The 20203-nt window shown below is 45.9% G+C and overlaps 1 protein-coding gene across 2 annotated transcripts in view; it reads right to left on the bottom strand.

The window, feature by feature from the left end:
* TENM2 (teneurin transmembrane protein 2) overlaps positions 1–20203 on the bottom strand; it is a 517874-nt gene that overhangs the window by 63866 nt on the left and 433805 nt on the right. For both annotated transcript variants that reach the window (XM_021710791.1, XM_021710790.1), the window contains 6 exons: positions 19179–19389; positions 14124–14243; positions 9178–9439; positions 8141–8408; positions 2804–2947; positions 2127–2376 (listed from right to left, as the gene is read on the bottom strand). In XM_021710791.1, coding sequence (XP_021566466.1) covers positions 2127–2376; positions 2804–2947; positions 8141–8408; positions 9178–9439; positions 14124–14243; positions 19179–19389 — 1255 coding nt within the window. The remainder of the gene's footprint in view (positions 1–2126; positions 2377–2803; positions 2948–8140; positions 8409–9177; positions 9440–14123; positions 14244–19178; positions 19390–20203) is intronic.

Genomic DNA, 20203 nt, shown 5'->3' with positions numbered 1-20203 from the left:
TGAGGCTACCTTCACCCCTTCCGGCCTCTTCCCCCGGCTCTCCTTACCCACAGGGTGCCTGAGAAGAGGGGGCTTTCCTAGCATAAGAAATGGAAAAGCATCTTGGGAAGGGAACCTGTGTGGGGATGTCTAGGACAAGTGATTTGTCTGATTGACAGCTTGACAGCTTGAGGGATATGGGCTTCCTTCTTGCTCTCATTGTGTATCTTTTGGCTACTGTATCCTCTGCCTCCACCCCATGATTCCCACCCCCCCACACTGGTTGGTCTTTGGCTCTTCGGCTCTGCGTGAATGGCAGTGACTTCCCCGGGCGCCACCTCTCTCCCTTGCATGGGGCACTTTGAGTCTGCATTTCATCCCTTCAGTACACTTTGAGTCCAGCACACAGGAAGTGCCCCCTGGACATTGAGGCTGCAGCGTCCTTAGGGCGCAGCTTGTATCTTCTTCTCTCTTTTTGTCCCCCCCGGTGCTGGCATAGTTTCGACTCCCAAGAACACTCAGCAGCAGTTGCTGGTAGTCAGGCCACTGACCTCTCTCCCCGAAGGGGCCTCAAAGACACTAAAATGCAATTGCAACCTGTGGTTCCTCTAAGTTTTTCCCATAGTGACTGAGGCTGCATCAGAAGGTGCCACCATCCACTCAGCGGTCAGGCTGAAGTCCCAGGCAGGGCCCTTGATTTCCTTCTCTCTCTCTTTTCATTCCTTACACCTGATCCATCAGCAAGTCCTATCAGGTTTGCCTTAAAAATGTATCCAAATTGGGGTACTTCCTTCTCTTCTGCAATCATCCTGGTCCAAATCATATCACCCCAATCCTGGACAGTCACTGCAGCCTCCTTCTGGGCTTTCTGCCTCCACTCCTGCACTCCTATAGTCTACTCTCCACACAGCCTGAGTCATCTTTAAAAGATGCAAATCAGACCATGTCAACCCCACCCACTGCCTCTTTCAACCTCCAGTGTTTGTCCACTGGACTCCAATACAACATACACTTGTCTACGTGGCCAGTAAGGTCCCCTACAACTCACCAACCTCCTCTAAGACTAAGACTAAGACGCTCTTCCCTGAGTTTACCACCTTCCTGCCACACGAAACTTCTATGCATCCTTAAAGAGGCCAGGTGGTTGAGATTAGGGCTTTTGCACAATTTCTCTCTGCCTGGGATAGGAATGTTTTTCTCCCATCTGCTCTCATCATGGTTGACCTCATCACTGGGACCCCAACTCGGATGCCACCTAGTATGAGAGTTTTCTCAGACTACTTTATCTTAAGTGCCTCCCTATTTTCTTCCCCCCACCATAGTCCCTGTTTCTGACCCTGTTTGATTTTCCTTAATGCTGTTGAAATTATATTTTTATTGCCTGCATGACTTGGTCTGTAGCTCCCTACAAACCACAGACCCAACAACAGGGGTTTTGCTTGTTCACCACTTTTTTCCTTGCCAGATAGTCCCTGGCACATGGTATACATTTATCAGATATTCGTTGAATAAAATTTTCCCCATTTGTCTAGACCTTATTTCTCCCTCTATCTACAGTTCTTCTCTGGATTGAGGGGCTGAAATCAACTTTTGGGGAAGACCACGTCCAAGAGCTTTTAGGGGTCAATATTTTCCCAGCACAGAGGAGTCTGGACTTCAGACTAGTAGCAAACAATGACCAGGAAAAATCTACTGGGGTGGTCAGATGTCACCTAGCAAGGTCTACACAGCAAAGCTAAGTCATATCCTAGTGAATGTGCAAAGACAGGGAATTTATACAGTGTTTGCAATAGAGGGGCTCAATGTAACATTTTTCATGTAGAACGTGGACATTAGTGGTTCTCAAACTTTGATGTGTATCAGAATCTTCTAAAGAACTTTTAAAAAATAAGTTTAAAAAAGGCTTGGTCCTTCTCCAGTCAGTCTGGAGACTGAAAGCCTTTACCTTTTGTAAGTCAGTTGATATTCCTTTGGCGTTTTATAGACACACAAGACATTTCCCCACATTCTTATTGATTTCTGAGCCTAGGTTTTGATCACACAGACTATATATTCTCTGGAGAACTCCAAACACGGCCCCGTTGACCCAGGAAAACCCAGGAGCCATGAAAGGCAAGATAGCAACAGTTGCCCGTGTGGTCATTTACCGTAACTCCAAGATACTGGTCACGTTTCGAGAGGGAAAGATGCGCCGGATGTAATTGAAGTCACCCACATAGAGGCTCCCATCGATTCCCACAGCCAGAGCCACCGGGGCCAGCAGCTTGTTGCCTTCAGCAAGGCCATTGCAGCTGGGACAGGAGATGCTCCGGCGGCGGCCATTGCCCATGATGCTGGTGATGATGGCAGGCTGCTGGGTCAGGAACTGGTTTTCCCCAGTGCCCTTGTGTAGGATTCCTGCAGGCGAGGGGTGGGAAGAATTACTGTAGGCTCCTGGGAGAACACATGCATTGGCCTACTGGGGGTGAGGGAAGTGACAGGGGGGAGAGAAATATTAGGAAGTTTCAACCTTTGGGAAGCTCTCCAGCTTCTTCTCAGGGTGGAGGGAGGGATGCTCTGAGATGTTGCAGCCTTGGGTAATGTGACATTTTGGGAAACAATTGAAGACAGTTGTGAGGTACAAGACGTCTGATGCCCTGGGCAAATCAGCCCAACTTTCTTTGATATTTAAAAAGAGAAGGTGAGAAAACCTGTGGGCATTTTGGGCACTTGGTAACAAATGGCTGAAGGAAGGGAAACAGTGTCCACCTAAATGACAAAGCTGGAGAGAAGCTTCCAGAAAAGTGAGGATGGCATATTTGGGAAGGGAGATGTGCTCACATACCACTCTTAACATTGAGGATGTGGTGCTTGTCCAGGGACCAGCCTCCAAGGTTGGAAGGGTCCAGTTCAAATCCCTGCAGGAGGGCTGTCCTTTTCTCCCAGAGGATCAGACTGGGGCAGGTCTCATATTCAAACCCCACAGACACTGAAAGATAAAAGGGGGAGGGGCAGAGTGGGAGAAAAGAGTGAGTTTACTTGATTACTCCAGAGCTCTTCAGACGAGTGAGAAACACGTGTGTGCGGTGACACAGATTCTGCTCCAAAAACTCCAAGAGAAGGCCTGATTGCTTTTTTTCCTTGTGATTCCACAATATTAAATTCCGATTTTTGAGCTGAACCCAACCTTGAAACTTTACACATTAGTACTCTGTAGGTAGGGAAGGACCGTTCCAATGAACTACTAGCTTTCAAAAATGACCCCAGTGACATGGAAGTAGGAAAGTAATCATTTAAAAACCTAACCCAGCTCCCCTTCAGAGATGGACAGGAGGCTGTTTCCCTCAGCCTGCTGTTCACGGCAGGCACTTATTATACCTTGTGTTATTTATTTCCACTAGGAGGAAGGCCTTTGGAAGCACAGAGGCTCATTAACAAAGAGATTCTGCGAGCAATAACTTGTGTATGTTAAGACACTTCTTAAAACATTTTTTAAAAATGGAATCTTGCTATGTTGCCCAGGTTGGTCTGGAACTCCTGGTCTCAAGACATCCTCCTGCCTCCACCTCCCAAAGTGCAGAACTACAGGTGTGAATCAGTGCCTGGCCCGTTAAGGCACTTTGAATGTTAACTCAGGATTCTAGAAAATGCCAGGAGATGCAGGCACCAACAGAAGCACAGCCCAATAGTTATGTGGAAATTCAATGGGAACAGAAGCCAAAGGCTGTCTGTAAAAATCTTGCGCTTGCCACATGGAAAAATGGAAGAGGAAGGCAGGAGACAAAGGGCAATGAGTCCTAGTTTGGCTCCAGTTCACACTTCCTTGGGGCTCTGTTCTCCCCACGTGTAAAATGAGATACGTGATGCCTCAATTTCTCAGAGAGATGTGGTAAGAATAGAGGCGACAAGATGCTGAGAAGTCATACATTTTTAATTGGAATGCCGCTCTAGAAATACAAGGCATTGTTATTATTGCTGTTCTTACTGCATTAAACTCTTAACTATGTGTGTCACCTTTGGGGATTCTGCTGCTTTTAAAAAATCCTGAGATATAGAAGTGTCGATATGAACAGAGGATGCATTTTATCTTCTAAAAAAAACCCTATATATTTCCTAGCTTGTCCTCTGAAAATGTCAAGAAACAATGACCAAATGACCAACCCAGGAGCAAAGAGAATTGCTAGCGCCCGGCTTGCGGCCATGATATATTATTTCTCATTAAAAGGAATCAGGACTTCTTGAAGAAATGGCTGGAGCAAGAAATGAACAAGATGAGACCAGGCCTTTTTATCATACTAGATAGCAAGGAAGGCATCAAAATCTATTAGAGTTGTGTCAAAAGGATTTGAGAGTCAGCTGGAAAAGGCTCCCGTTGACCAAAGATGGGGCCATTTGACCATTATTAAGGATAATAACTTCAATAGATTGAAACATACTAGATATATTTCAATCCACGAGTTCACAGTGGTATTTAAAGAACATCAATTAGCCACCTTTGGAAGGTGAATCTACTAATAATATTGAAAACTAGTAAATAAGCTGGGCTCGGTGGCTCAGCCTGTAATCCCGTGCCTTGGGAGGCTGAAATGAATGGATTACCTGAGCCCGCGGGTTCGAGACCCGCCTGGGCAACTTGGTGAGACCTTATCTCTACAATAAATAAAAAATTAGCTGGTATGGTGGCACACACCTGTAGTTCCAGCTACTTGGAAGGCTGAGGTGGAAGGATTGCTTGAGCCCAGTAGATTGATCTTGGGATGGCCATGAGTGTGCCACTGCACTCCAGCCTGGGCAACAGAGTTAGACTAAAACTCAAAAAAGAAAAAAGAAAACTAGTAAATGGAAAGAATCAAGAATTTGTCCTCCCTTTCTTATTTGAATTGTACCTCACATGACCAAGTGGTTGATGAGAAAGTATCTCTATATAAAAGTATTCCAGCCAATAGATGAAGAAGCAGTGAAAGAATTAAAGTATCATTTTGCAATCCCTAATGAGCTGATGGCCTAGGCAATGGACATCATTGTCTGCTGAAATCAATAAAAAATACACGACTTGACATCAGGTGCCTCCTGATAGAAGAACACAGCTCTGCCTATCAAGTTGTCCTGCTAAATCAAAAAATCGCAAATCAAACCTAAATCTGAGAAAGCGTCAAGATCCAACTATCAATTACCAGGAGATACAGCAAGCAGGGACATGGTAAACGATCACAAGTACGCAGTCAGAAAACTAACCAGCCAACGAGTCAGCCAGCCAGCCAGCCAGCCAGCCAGCCAGCCAGCCAGTCAGCCAACCAACCAACCAATCAACTAACCAGACTGCGGGAAATTCTGCAGGCAAACAACCTGCTATCTTAACAAACAAATCATAAAGGTGAGAGAGAGAGAGAGAGAGAGAGAGAGAGAGAGAGAGAAAGAGAGAGAGGAAGGAGGAAGAGGGAGGAGAAGAAGATTTTTAAAAATGGAAGAGAAACCAACCAATTGCAACAGGTGGATCTTAAGGGGATCCTGAGTCAAATAAATAAGGTATTCATAGTTTATAATATTTATGAAGCAATTGAAATATTGAGCAATGATGGGCTATGTGATACTATTAAGAAATTATTGTTTTTTGTTGTGATAATGATATTGTTATATTTTTAAAGTGTTCTTTAGAGCTACATGCTAAAATAATGAAGATGAAATGATGTGATGCCTGGGACTTGCTTCAGAAGAACATGGGAGGTGGAGAAGTGGACAAGGGTATGGCAAAACAAGAGTTATTGTGAATGATCACTGCAGGAGCTGGAGAACAGGGAGATGCATTTTTTTTTTTTGAGTTGGAGTCTCACTCTGTCACCCAGACTGAAATGCAGTGGCTGCTCCCAGCCACCTCAGCCTCGACCTGCTGGGCTCCGGGGATCCTTCCGCCTCAGCCTTCCAAGTAGCTGGAACTACCAGCATGCGCTGCCACGCCCGGTTGATTTTTTGATTTATTGTAGAGATGAGGTCTCACCAAGTTGTCCAGGCGGGTCTCGAACCCGCGGGCTCAGGCAATCCACTCACCTCAGCCTCCCAAAGAGCAGGATTACAGGCTGAGCCACCGAGCCCAGCTGGGAGATGCATTTAATACTGGGTCTACTCTTTGATATTGGCTATCATTTTCATATTGGCCAAAGTCAGATTTTTTTTTGTGATTAGCCAGTGTTTTATTTTAAATGCACTCCAGGCAACCCCTTCAGGTCCCCTCCCACTGTAGGAGCTTTTCTATCTTTTCAATAAATCCAACTTAAAAAAAAAAAATGCACTCCAATAACTTATGACTATCTTGATTATGTTTTTAACTCCGCTCACTGATGAAGCAGAGCCTGTGCAACCTTTAGTTGCACGGTTCTGGGTGACATTCCTGCCCTCTCCCTCCTACCCCACCTGCACAATGCGAATTATGAGAGTGAACATTTGATAGGGTTATTGAGAGGTTTCCCAAGACAGAGGTTTTAGCACAAGGCTCTCTACATGAAGGGAATAACTGAGAAACACTGGCTGCTAATTGGCTGAAAATATCTGGGTTTTGCTAGTTTCTTATCTTGGTAACTTATCTTTACGGTTCATGAAAACCACAAGCCTATTGGTGAAGAGAATACAGGATTTTGGATTTTAATTAATCCCCAGATAGCGTTCCACAAGTAGGAAGACACCAGGTAGGTTGAGATTAACCCGCAGCTCACAAGTCTAATAACTATAGATCCCTTCTCTTTTCTTTCTTTTTTTTTTTGAGTCGTGTTCTCACTCTCTTGCCCATGATGAAGTGCAGTGGCACAATCACGGCTCACTACAGCCTCGATCTCCTGGGCTCAGGCAATCCTCCCGCCTCAGCCTCCTGAGTAGCTAGGACTATAGGTGCACACCATCACACCCAGCTAATTTTTTTTTGTAGAGACGAGGTCTTGTTATGTTGCCCAGGTTGGCTGGTCTCGAACCCCTGGACTCAAAAATTCCTTCTGCCTCAGTCTTCCAAAGTGGTGGAATTACAGGTGTAAACTACCATGTACTGCCTAGAATACTTCTCATATGGTAATCTTTCGTGGATGGGGGGGTGGATTGTGTAATTCCTTCAAAAGGAAAAACCTTGGAACACAGCATGTGGCTTTCAAACCTCTTGAACCCCATTTTCTAGTTCTCGAGGTATATTCTATGCCGTTTGCAAGTGCTGGACCATTATTCAGCCCCTGCCGGTCCCTCCCTTCCTCCTGAATACCCTCCTTTCCCACCACACTCTAGTTGCATCAGCCCTCTCTCTGTTCTTCAACACTCTCCTAGCTTGTCTCTCTGCCTGGAATGTGCTTTTTCTGATTTTGATTTGGTTGCTTCTTGTTATTTAAGTATCTGCTTAAATGTCACCCTGCTGAGGAAACTTTCCTGAGTGCACACCCACAGCTGTCCCTCCTTCCCAGCATATTTCACTGTCCTTCCTCCCTCCCTCCCTCCCTCCCTTCCTCCCTTCCTCTCTTCTTTCCTTCCTCTTTCTTTTTCTTTCTTTCTCTGTCCTCCCTCCCTCCTTCCTTCCTTCTTTTTCCTCCTCTCTCCCTCTTTCTTTCTTTCTCTCCCCTCCCTCCCTCCCTTCCTTTTTCTTTCTTTCCTTTCTTCTCTTCTCTTCTTTCTCTCTCTCTCTCTTTCTCTCTCTCACTCTCTTTCTTGTCGTGGTCTCACTCTGCCACCATCACGGCCCACTGCAGCCTCGACCTTCTAAGCTCAGGCAATCCTTCTACCTCAGCCTCCCAAGCAGCTGGGACTATAGGCACATGCCACCATGTCTTGCTAATTTTTTGATGTTTGGTAGAGACGAGGTTTTGCTATGTTGCCCAGGCTGGTCTCAAACTCCTGGGCTCAAGCGATCCTCCTGCCTTGGCCTCCCAAAGTGCTGGGATTATAGGCATGAGCCATGGTGCCCAGCCTCACTTACTTTTATTTTCTTATTAGCTCTTCTTGCTGCTTGCTATTTCCTCGTTCAATTTGTATTTAGTTTCTCAACTCCCCAGTAGAACGGAAGACCCATGTAAGAGGAATCTTGTCTGTCTTACTGACCACTGTGTCTTTATCTACCAGAACGGTGCTTGATGTTTGCTAAGAACTTGATGAAGACTGACTGAATTAACACAAGGCTGAATCTGCGAATCAACAAGTGGTTGAAACCCAAACATACCCACAGCATCGGAGAGTCCATACACCCTCTGGCCGTAAGCATCTGTCTTGTCCCAGATGAAAGTATAGGCCAGGTTGGGAGAGGCCTGGAATGACTTTTGGAAGAGATGCCCCTCCACGGCCACCATCAGGTGAACTCTGATGAGGTTCAGGGGCACCGTGGACTGGGTCATGGTGATCTTCAGCAGCGACTTGTACCCGGCGGTTCTGGAGCTCAGATAGCGAAGCTTCACATTGGAACCCGGGAGCTCTATCTCTTCGTGGAGAACCTGGAGAGGAAACACGTGGTAGACACACACATCGCACACATACCACACACCACATACACTCCTGCTGGCGAGCCATTCGTAACCTCTGCCTGCTACTGCACATCACATTTTATGTGGGTGCAAGCACCACTTACTACGGCTGAGAAAGAAAAAACAACACCACCACCACAAGCCAAACTTTATCCTCCGCCGTGGAGTTAAGGGGCTGAGGTTATGATTTTTGGATTAATAATTATTCTCGGTCACTGTTGTGTTTCTTTTTAAAAACCGCGCTGTTGGCAAAAGATGTAAATAAGAACAGCAGGCTTTATTGCTAGCTGCGTGCCAGGAGGCCACGAGAGGCTGTAATTATATGAACCTACAACTTCCACTGACAATCGGTATAAAGCAACAGGGAGGCAGTAATGTAATATGCCCTCTGTCGTAACACCGATGTAGATCATTAAAGCGCCTCTTATCAGGTGTCTCTGTGACTAACAGGAACAAAAAGCAATTTGCAGGTGGGTTGCACATATGTATATTGTTCTTATTTTATTAAAAGCTCCAGTGACTGCCAAAGTCTTGAACGATTCTCTGCAAACATCCAGAATGTTCAGGAGGGATGCAAACTTTTGTCTTCAGGGGCTATCAATTCTCCTACTTTTTGTTCTTTCACCTTCATATTAGTCTCTGGCCCATTCTGGGAGAGAGATGTGGTGGCAGGAAGTCAGCCCTCTGATTCTGATCAGGGAAGGACTGAGGGTCCCACCCCGGCACCTGCCATTCCTACCTGCGTCTCAGGCACGATGGGATTCTGCGCAGGGGCGGCACTGAAGAAGGTGGACAGGGGGGAGGAGATGATGATTGGATCGGGCCGGACAAAACCACTGAGGTCACAGCTGGGGATGGAGTTCTCCTCGGTCTTCATCACCAGGGTGTCCATGGCGTAAAAGCTGTTCCATGGCAGCCACACGGTGCGCTCCTGGCTCATGAAGGGGGCTCGCTCGAAGTGTAGAGTCAGGGAAGCACCCCCATTGGCTATCAGGTCGAACCTGGAGAGGGGGAAAGGGACTCTCTGAGAAGGGTGGGTTCCCCTGCAGACAGGATGCTCTGATCTCCTCACCCAAGGGCAGTGGCAGGGGCAGAGCCCAGAGGGAGAGAATGTGGGCTTTGGAGGCCCGAAAATGCACAAGGTACTCCAGTATTCCATTACTATCTTGATTTGGGAGGCCAAGGTGAGTGGATTGCCTGAGCCTGCGGGTTCGAGACCCGCCTGGGTCACTTGACGAGACCTCATCTCTACAATTAAAAAAAAAAAAATGAGCCAGGCATGGTAGTGCACGCCTGTAGTTCCAACTATTTGGCAGCCTGAGGCAGAAGGATCGCCAGAGCCCAGCAGGTTGAGGCTACGGTGGCTGGGAGTGGCCACTGCACTCCAGTCTGGGTGACAGAGTAAGACTCCAACTAGAAAAAGTTATCAGCTCCACTCCCCAATGAAGCAGACCACTGGGGTCATATCCTGTGCATGTGTGACCTGCTAGACAGGTGGGACTGGAATTCAAACTCTTTCACGTACTAGCTGTGTGGTGATGGGCAAGTTACCAACCCTCTCTGAGCCCAAGTTTCTTCATCTGTAAAATGGGAATAATGATACTGATACACACAGTATGGCTGAGAGAATGAAATATCACGATGAATGCAGAGCAGAGGTCAGCAAACTATGGCCCATGTGCTAATTCTGGTCCACTACCTATTCTGGTGAATAAGGTTTTATTGATATACAACTACACCCATTTGTTTGTGTATCCTCTGCTTTCTACTTCAGTGGTAGAGCTGAACAGAAAACAGATGGCCAGACTATTTACTATCTGGTCCTTATTTATTTACTTATTTATATATATATATATTTTGAGACAATATCTCACTTTCTAGCCCAGGCTGGAGAACAGGAGTGTGATAATAACTCACTGTAACCTTAAATTCTCAGCCTCAAGCGATCCTTTCACCTCAACCTCCCTAGTTGCTAGGAGTGCAGACATCCGTTGCCATGCCCAGCAATTTTTTTCCTTCAGATTTTTGTAGAGACAAGGGCTTACTGTGTTGCCCAGGTTGGTCTCAATCTCCTGGCCTCAGGCAATCCCCCTGCTTCAGCCTCCCAAAGTGCTAGGATTACATGTATGCTAGAGTCACGGTGCCCGACAATTTTTTTTTTTTTTTTGAGATAGGGTCACACTATGTTGCCCAGTCTGGCTTCAAACTCCTGGTCTCAAGCAATCTTCCCACCTCAGTCTCCCAAAGTGCTGGGGTTACAGGCATAAGCCACTGTATCCAGCCTACCTAGACCTTTATAGAAAATGTTTGCTGACTTCTGGTGTAAAGCACTTAGCGCAGTCCTAGGCTAATAGGATGTTCAATAAATAGTGTAGTTATATAATGATACGATATATAACCTCTGCTCCGTCTCTGATATCTTTGACAATGGTTTATACACTTTACTCCTGTTTATTCCACAAGAGCTGGACAAAAGTGTACTACTAGTAAAGGTAGCTTTTCCCAATTAACAGAAAAGAAGGAGGTTAATGGAGAGAAGTGTCCATTAGATTTTAAGCTTTATTCTTCCTTTAGAATCTCAACTCTCTGAGGACAGTTGTGCTGTCTGTGTTGCTCACTTCAGAAGCACTGCAGCTAACAGAGAGCCTGGATCACAGGAAAAACTTAGTGAAAATATACTTGAAAAGTAGCCGGGCGTGGTGGTGTACGCCTGTGGTTCCAGCTACTTAGAAAGTTGAGGCAGGATCACTTAAGCCCAGCAGGTCGAGGCTGCGAGAGCCATAATCATGCCACTGCACTCCAGCCTGGGCGACAGTAAGACTCATTGGCTTCACCCAATCTTGGTAACACGTCTGGTGTTTTTTTAGTAAACATAAACATAAACATTAAGTGAATGAACAAGGAACACATGAATGTTAAGGTAAATATCAGAGCGTGAGCAGTGCAACAGTTTACTTACTAATTATTTTGTTTGTGTGTGTGTGAATTTATTGAGCATGAAGACTGCTGTGGATGGTTTTGCACAGAATCCAGAAGGGAGTCGTATATCTTGAAGCACACTTGTTCCTAGTAGGCATGACAGAAGCAGCGTGGATGTCTGTGGCATACACCAAGATACAACAGCTTGTAGGGTTCCTGGGGGCACCTTCAAACAGTCTCGTGACCTCCATGGCTTTGCAACCTGAACAAGGAGTCACTGATCCAGGAGGCTGGCTGGGTGATCTGGGGCATGGATCTGGGCAATCATTAGTCAGAGGGCAGCTAAGAGGGTTGGGTGCCGTGAGGAAGGGACGCAGACCAGGGACTCGGAAACATCACTGGACTTTATAGAACCGACTCAAGGATGTCAGTTCTATAAAGTCTGGCCTCTAAGAATGCGCAGGGTCAGAGCAGCCCTGCATGGTACCCATTTGCCCTCCTTGTGCTGTAAAATAATGAGATTTGGCTGCAGAAGTACATGAGTGAGATGTCAGAAATTGCATGAATCTTGAGGACTTCATATGAACCACTAGACCCCTTATTTGGGTTTCAGAGGTGGGAATATAAGGTGGGGGCTACCTGGGGCTGGTCACTCTTGAAACCGCCTGACAAGTGATCTTAGGGCAATGGAAAATAAGGCCAGATTCTTCCCCATAGAAAGGCAGGAAGCTGTATTCTTACCTCCGTGATACGGCCATGATTTGCCAGAGTGTGTACCATAGACAAAGTGCTGCATGAGATTGATAGCAACTGTTTCTCTTTTTATCTGAAGTAGAATGCCACCATCCTGTGTGTGTTGTTTAGCCCAGAGTGAATCAGTTTTCCCCTTCCCATAGATTTCTTTTCTCCTGCTTATCTTTTTCCTTAAATTTCTACTCTGTGCTCACATGGATTAAGGAAATGACAGAGCTTTCATCTTGACGGGGGCTGAACGGGTACGTGTTTCCAATCAGAAGATAATAGGCAAAGGTTGCCTCCTTCACACAGCGGGGTGACTGCTAAATGTATTTAATTAGACTTCTCTGATTACACGCCACCCCCTCACAACAGTAGCGAAAACAACACAACTAAAGCCACAGATGAAAGCAGAAGGGGATCGCCACAGGACACTGTGTCATGTGGATTCTTGTCACCCTGCACTGCCTTTGATTTAAAATAGAAGTTAGTTTCTAAGAGCTACCTTTCCTTCTTTTTTCTAGAAACTGCCCTCTCCAACACAGACACACACACACACACACACACACACACACACATGCAATTAACTGACACAGAAGAAAGGAGGGTGATGGCTGTCAGCAGCTCTGGATAGCTGGCCTTCCTATTTCTTTTCTTTTCTTTTCTTTTGAGTTGGAATCTCCCTCTGTCACCCAGGCTGGAGTGCAGTGGCATGCTCACAGTCACTGCAGCCTTGACCTTCCGAGCTCAGATGATCCTTCCGCCTCAGCTTTCCAAGTAGCTGGAACTACAGGTGCGTGCCACCATGCCCAGCTAATTTTTTTGATTTATTGTAGGGATGAGGTCTCACTAAATTGCCTAGGCTGATCTTGAACCCCTGGGCTCAGGCAATCCTCTCACCTCGGTCTCCCAAAGTGCTGGGATTACAGGCTTGAGCCACCGCAGCCGACCTCTTTTTTTTTTTTTTTTTTGAGTGGGGTCTTACTCTGTCGCCCAAGTTGGAGTGCAGTGATGTGATCACAACGATCATGGCTCACAACAGCCTTGATCTCCTGGGTTCAGGCAACCCTTCCACCTCAGCCTACCCAATAGCTGGGACTATAGATGCACACCAAGCCCTGCTAAATTTTTTTTTTTTTTGGTAAAGATGAGGTTTTACTATGCTTCCCAGTCTGCTCTCAATCCCACGGGCTCAAGCAGTCCCCCTGCTTTGATCTCCCAAAGTGTTGAAATTATAGACGTGAGCCACTGCAACTGGCCCTTATTTATTTATTTGAGTTGGAGTCTCTCTCACTCTGTCACCCAGGGAGTGCAGTAGCACACTCACGGCCACCCAAGTGTCGACCTGCTGGGCTCTGGCGATCCTTCTGCCTCAGTCTTCCAAGTAGCTGGAACTACAGGTGTGCAATACCATGCCTGGCTACTTTTAAAAACTTATTGTAGGGATGAGGTCTTGCCAAGTTGCCCAGGCTGGTCTCGAACCTCTGGGCTCAGGCAACTCTCTCGCCTTGGCCTCTCAAAGTGCTAGGATTTTAGGCTGAGCCACCGAACCTGGCCAAAAAATTTTTTAAACAGTCTTGGCTGGAGTGCAGTAGTGTGATTATAGTTCGCTGCAGCCTCCAATTTCTGGGCTCAAGTGATCTTCCTGCCTCAGCCTCCCAAGTAGCTGGGACTACAGGTGCATACCACCACCCCTCTGCTAATTATTTTATTCTTATTTTCTGCAGTGACGAGGTCTTGCTATGTCACCCAGGCTGGTCTTGAATTCCTGGCCTCAAGTGATCCTCCCACCTCAGTCTCCCAAAGCACTGGGATTACAGGCATGAGCCACCATGCCTGGCCTTATTTTCTGCTTTTGAAATCATAGCAAAAAGCATGAAATGTCTATGGGGAAACGCTCACTAGAGGTCCAGCCTGGTGGGCATTCCAGTCCATGAGGGGAAACCATGTGGTTCCAAGCCAGTGACACCATCTGTCTCTCTCCATGCACACTTGGGCCTGAGTAGGTCCGAGCCCCCAGAAGCTACTTACGTGCCATCCTGGCGGGTGATGGTGTAGCCATATTTTGGGTACTTGACAAAAGACACGTTCACACCGACCAGGGGGGTCCCATCTGTGGTGACTACTTGGCCTCGGATGAGAGAAACCAAGCTGAGAGAGAAAGAAACACAGGTCTTTGAGCCACATGCAAGAGAATGAAGCGATTCCTGCTGCTTCCGCTCCCCTGTCCTCATCTGGTCCACAAGGCGAGGCGAAGAGTTCACCTTTAGCTTCTGACTCCCTGCCATCACACCTCACAGGGAGGCGTGGGCCCAAGGGAGGTCTTGATGCTCTGCTTTGCCTGAGGAAAAGCACTAGTGACATTTGGGGGTGAAACCCAAGGGCAGCATCTCCTGTCACTCAGTGGGGTAGCGGGGTCTCCTGTGTGCCTTCCGTCCTCCCACCCGTGGCCTTGCTCCTTTTTTTGACACCGTGTGCCTTTGCTTGGACCTTCGTGCTGTCCCTAATCACTCACGTGCCTTCACCTATACAGAGAGTGTCACACTTGGGTGAGCGCTTCCCCACCTGCCGACATCTTTTCTTTCTTTTCTTTTTTTGACTTTGGAGAAAGACCATGCTACGCTTCTTCTCGAGACTAGGATGTCAGAGGCACAGAGGGGAGCACAGAGGCGTTCATGAGGCTTGGACATGCACATGCATTGGGGTTTTTTTTGTTTTTTGTTTTGGTGCCCTCTAAGAGGAAAATTTCTCACAGCCCATGAGAGCTGAGGAAAAGAGAACACTGGAGATCGTTATTATTATTTTTTCTGGTAGAAATATCCTAGATTCTGGATTCCATGTAACTACCTATTTTTCTTATGTCAAGGACTATGGAGGGAGAATGAATGTCTCCTCTCACCTGAATTCTCCTGACTTCATGGAGAAATGGAACAATGAAAAGCTCCATTTCTTTCTTTCTCTTTATTTTTTGAGACTGAATTTTGCTCTGCTGCCCAGGTTGTAGTGCAGTGGCGTGATCATAGTTCACTGTAACCTTGAGATCCTTCTGCCTTAGCCTCCTCACTAGCTGGGACTACAGCTCGAGATCCTTCTGCCTTAGCCTCCTCACTAGCTGGGACTACAGGCATGTGTCACCATACCTGGTTAATTAAAAAAAAAAATTTGTAGAGACAGGGTCTTACTATGTTGCCCAGGCTGGCCTCAAACTCCTGACTTCAAGTGATCCTCCTGCCTTGGCCTCCCGAAGTGCTGAGATTACAGATGTGAGCCTGAAAACCTCCATTTCTAGTTCTGCAAGCTGTATTTTTGGCCTTTAAGACACTGGGAACTTTGGCAAAAGCAGAGAGATCTCAGGTTCACAGGCTCCTGGACACACTCCCAATCTCTGGACTAGATAATCAACTGACTTGTCCTTTGCCAGAATCTTGTCAAAGTCTGCTGGATTTTTGGAAAGCACTTTGCAGTCCCAGGCATCCAGAAACCTGAAGGGAGACTGTCTCCAAGTCTCTCTTTTTATTAGCAAGACCCCCAGCTGTTCAACTCCAACCCTTTGATGATCTCAGGCGTGTTTAGACTGTTCCACTGACAGCTCTAATTGTCTGCTACGGGCTGCCTCACAAATGAATCCCGTTTTTAGCCAGTTCCAACCACAGTGCTAGAAATCTTTTGAAAGCGGAAAACTAATTTATGAAAATAATCCTTTTGTTCAATTCCATTTTCTTATCTTAGCTCCGACTAAGATTTCTTTAAGGCCTTACCAGACACTATTTTAAAATCAATGATGTGTGTTGACGACCACAAGGTACACAGTGCTCGTGATAAGAAAACAAAATTGGGAGAACATTCCACTGTGGGTTTTCTCCCCCCTTTTCTTTTTTTTTTCTACAACTTCTTTTTTTAAAAATCATTCCTGTAGCATAAGACTTTGCAGAGCACCATGGGAATACGAAGGGTTGGGCTGCCTGTGATTTCCATCCTCTGTTTTTCTCATTCTTCCTTGCTGCCGCTTCCTATCGTTTCTAGGCAGTCAATTTGCGAAAAAGATTCAGTGAAGACAGGCTATCAGTTCATTTCTATTTATGATTATTGATGTGTAACAATTATCACATTATCTAGATAGTGAGATCTGCTCTATAAATTATAGTGGTGGAGTCAAGGCATTTTGGTTATTTTTGTACGCCATTATCTAGGGGAACGCCTTTTTACAAGTCTGGAAATAATTTCTTTTTTACTCCAGCTTTGTCCTTCATTATTTGTCAGGTGATCATGTACGGAAATTCACACGCTTGCTGAACTTCGACCCATGTCTTAGAGTAACATTTTGTGTTTCTGAATTATGTATCCTTGCAGACGTGCTGGAGCACATGGGCTCATTGGGCGGTGGGATTTATTGCTACTGTTTGAAGGTTCACAGAAGTGTTCTCTGAAACAGCTTTATTTTTTTCAGGTCTCTTGGGCTGATATAGTCCACAAGTATTCTGGGTTCCTGCCTGGTCATCTGTACTTTGACTCTGGCTCAGGATGCCTTTAGGAAGTGGTAAGTATTGGTAAGGAGAATAAGATTAAATTAGAAGGGCCAGGTGAAGAAAGCATGAAAGGAAGACCATCAGGAAATGGCTGAATTTCGGGTAGAAATAATGAAATGTTAATTAGGAAACAAGTTGAAACAGACCGTTGGACTTCAAAGGATGAATTTATAATATAAGCAAGTTTTATGCAAACCCCACTGAAATACTCATGGCTCAGTGTAAGGCCTGCCCAGCTGTGAGTCTCTGAAAAGATGAATTAAGTTCAGAAGTAAAAGGAGTATGTGTGAACAATTATCGTAATACTATAAGAAAAGGATTGGCAGTAGTGGAAAACTGCCAGGGGAGGGGGGGGCTGGATTGGCAATAGTGGGAATCTGCCAGGGGAGGGCGGGGCATACCTCATCAACCAGGGTACATGTATAATGAACATTTGTATACCTAACCCTGAATTGTACCCTACATCTCGAAAAAAAAAAAGCAGTGTTATGTACAGAAATTTCCAGAACTAGGATTTAAAAAGCAGAGAAAATGCTTTTTATTTGTCAGAGACTTGTGGGTTTTTTTTTTTTTGAGAAGTTCTTCTATCAAAATAGACAATAATATTACTGTGTGTAACACTGAAGTCAAAGAAACTATAAAGACAAATCTCTAAAATGAAAGTGCTGTATTTAGGAAGCAAGCATTGCAATTCGGGGCATACATACAGACTGGGTAGTCCCTGGTGTGTTGGAAGAACAAAGAGAAGTTTGGAGGTTTTATAAGAAGGAGAAAACTTACACATTGTTTTAAAAGAAAGTTCACTGGCACTTGAAAAGTTTTGGGGAGCTGGTGAATTCTGACTGGTAGGTGATAGCAGTGGGTAAAGCTAGTCTTCGAGTAACAGCTGGTTGGTCCAGCAACTTGTGGATAAACTGGTTTCAGGTTACAGCAGGCAGCTCCAGCAGCTGGGCTTGCAGAGAATGACATTCTTGGAGCAATGTCATGTGCCTGAGTGCTTTTCCCCCCTGGCCCCTTGACTGTGCTTTAGTTTGGTATGACAAGAATGACCCAATTCGTATAATTAACTTTTACTTATTTAGTAATATTATTCTAATTTTACTAATCAAGAAAATGAGGTTTATGAGCTCGTGACACAGCTAGGTGTCAGGGCTGCAACAGAAGAGGGATGAGATTCTTTTTTTCTTCTCTATTATTTTTTTCTACGTTATTTTTAGTAAAATTAGAGAAGAGAGAATCTAAATTGGTGACCCAAGGTAACCTGTCAAGAGATGCAGAATTGGTCATACTGCCACTGATGGCTTCTCCATTCCACCCTCACTGGGCTCTCTCAGGGAAGGGCAGAGTGAGACCTGTGGCCCCGGCAATGTCTCCTCCCCAAGTCTTGTGAGGGGAGCCCTAGAGAAATCACTTATAAGGTCAGGGACCCTTGTAAGAAGCGAAGTCTGGTATTTCCTTCCTGGCTGGAAGCCTAGGTGGCAGCATACTTCCTGAATTGTTCCTGGACCCACCTGAGTGAGGATCCAGAGAAATAAGAGAAAGATGGTACAGTGGGGATTGTCGGGAGGGGGGGAGGGGTGGGCCAGGACCAGTGTGCTCAAGTTCCTGGTTCCTAGAGGTTTTGTAGAAAGAGAACCCAACAGAAGGTTTTATTTCTCCACATGAAGACACATAGAGATGGGGTAGGTGCTCCCCCAAAAACCATGCCCCCATCCCCACATCAGCAGACGCCATCGACATTTGGACACAGACCAACTAAGGATGAGATTGATTATACACATCCAGGCCGTAAGAAGACCCCTTGCCTCTCCTGCTTCTTCTCTGTCCCCTCAGAATCAGAGATAGTGCCAAGAAGAGAGAGGTTTGGGGTGGTAGAAAGTGTCTCAACCCCAAGCCTTCCCCCTCTCTCTTTTCTAGGAGCACAGTTTTAACTTGTCCTGGGGCAAAAAGAGGGACGAAGCTGATGACAAAATAAATCCAGAACTTGACCCCAGAATTTTCACAAACCTCAAATTAGCAGCCGAGAGCAAGTAAACTTGAGGGAATGCCTTGCACATAGTAGGTAATTAGGAAATGCAATTGATGGAATTGCTGTGAGGATTAGAGATAATCTACATAAAGTCTCCAGCTAGGTACTCAATACATTATTGCAGTTGGAATCATCTTGACTCTTAAGATGCCAGGAATGACAGGTTATGTTATCAAGTTAATAATGGCTTCAAAAATACTCTGTTGAATGAATGATTTTAGCAATGCTCGAACAAAAGCCACTATCAGAAGTATTATAAAGGGAGATTTAAAATAATGACAATAATGCCATAAAATAACAGATCATAAAAGTGATCTCAAAATCAACAGGCGTCTCTAGCAGGTTCTGAGTTGAAGGGTCTCAAATTTTGCAGAGACCGAACTCTGTTCTGGAGCCTGACCCAGAGTGAGGGACTCATAGCAGGGATGTTTCCCGGACAACTGGGTCCATGGAAAAGCCAGAACTCTTCTCCTTGCTCCAACAGGAAAAAACCCAGTGACGTCAGTGGCCTGCAGGGACAGAGGTGCCTACCTGCTGTTGAAGGGGTTGTCTCCAGGAATGATGTGGGTGCTGTCCTTGCCTGCCAAGAGCTTGATGCGGTCGTAGAAGGACTTCACTGCAGGCCAGTCCGTCTGGCCTTGCTGAATGATGTCCAGGGGGTCCCGGGACCCCCGGCATAGCAGACTGTTTTGACAGGCAGACTGCAGACAGCAGTCAGGGTCCAGGCAATCCACCAGGCCATCTGGAAGGGCAGAGGCAGCAGGTCAGCGGATGTCATAGCACAGAGCTGCTTGGAGATGCTAACACCTCTGATACCAGCTCAGGCTGGAACAGCATTAAACCCACCCCAGGACCTGAGGTGGCGGGTTTCACACAGACAACGCTGTGTAATTCCACTCTATACGCTTAGAAAATAAGAGACCAAAAGAAAATAACTGAACACGTTGTCAAAGGGGGAGTAGATTATTGTGTCTCTCTTCGCTTTCTTTATAATGCTTATTTCTATTTTTTTCCTACTATGAGTACGTATTATTTGAGTGGTTGAGATGAAAATAAAAGCTTTGCTTTTGAACAACACAGCACAAAAATTATCATGGCCAGTTCCCAGGGGCATGTGTGAATGGGTGCTCGAGTCATCAAAATGCACAGAATTCCTTAAATCTTGCTTTAATGGGGAAAATTCCATCCCACTCCCTCCAAGCCAGGAGGGAAACTGCTGACCAATTGGAAAAATCAGGTGCTGTGAGTTTTAAATTTTCCAGGAAACGTGGAGAAATGACTTTGGCTTGAGAACCTGGACATTCAGTCATTGGTTTACCGCGTAGTTTCTGGTTCTACCTTCTTATGGGCTTGCCTGGATTTCTGTCCCTCCACCCCTCTTCCTGGGTTGACTCCTGTTCAATCATCTACAATTCAATGAATGTTAGAGTGCTGTCCATGTGCTGGAAATAAAACAGTGAGCAAAGAACCGTGATTGTTTTTTTTTCAGTCGGGGTCTCACTCTGTCGCCCAGACTGGAGTGCAGTGGCCGCTCCCGGCCACCGCAACCTCGACCT

The sequence above is a fragment of the Carlito syrichta genome, unplaced genomic scaffold (assembly GCF_000164805.1).
Source record: "Carlito syrichta isolate Samal-C Ts95f unplaced genomic scaffold, Tarsius_syrichta-2.0.1 Scaffold301542, whole genome shotgun sequence".
NCBI classification, from domain to species: domain Eukaryota; kingdom Metazoa; phylum Chordata; class Mammalia; order Primates; family Tarsiidae; genus Carlito; species Carlito syrichta.
Note: the sequence above shows the minus strand (reverse complement) of the source record. Positions and strands in the feature narration are given on the sequence as shown.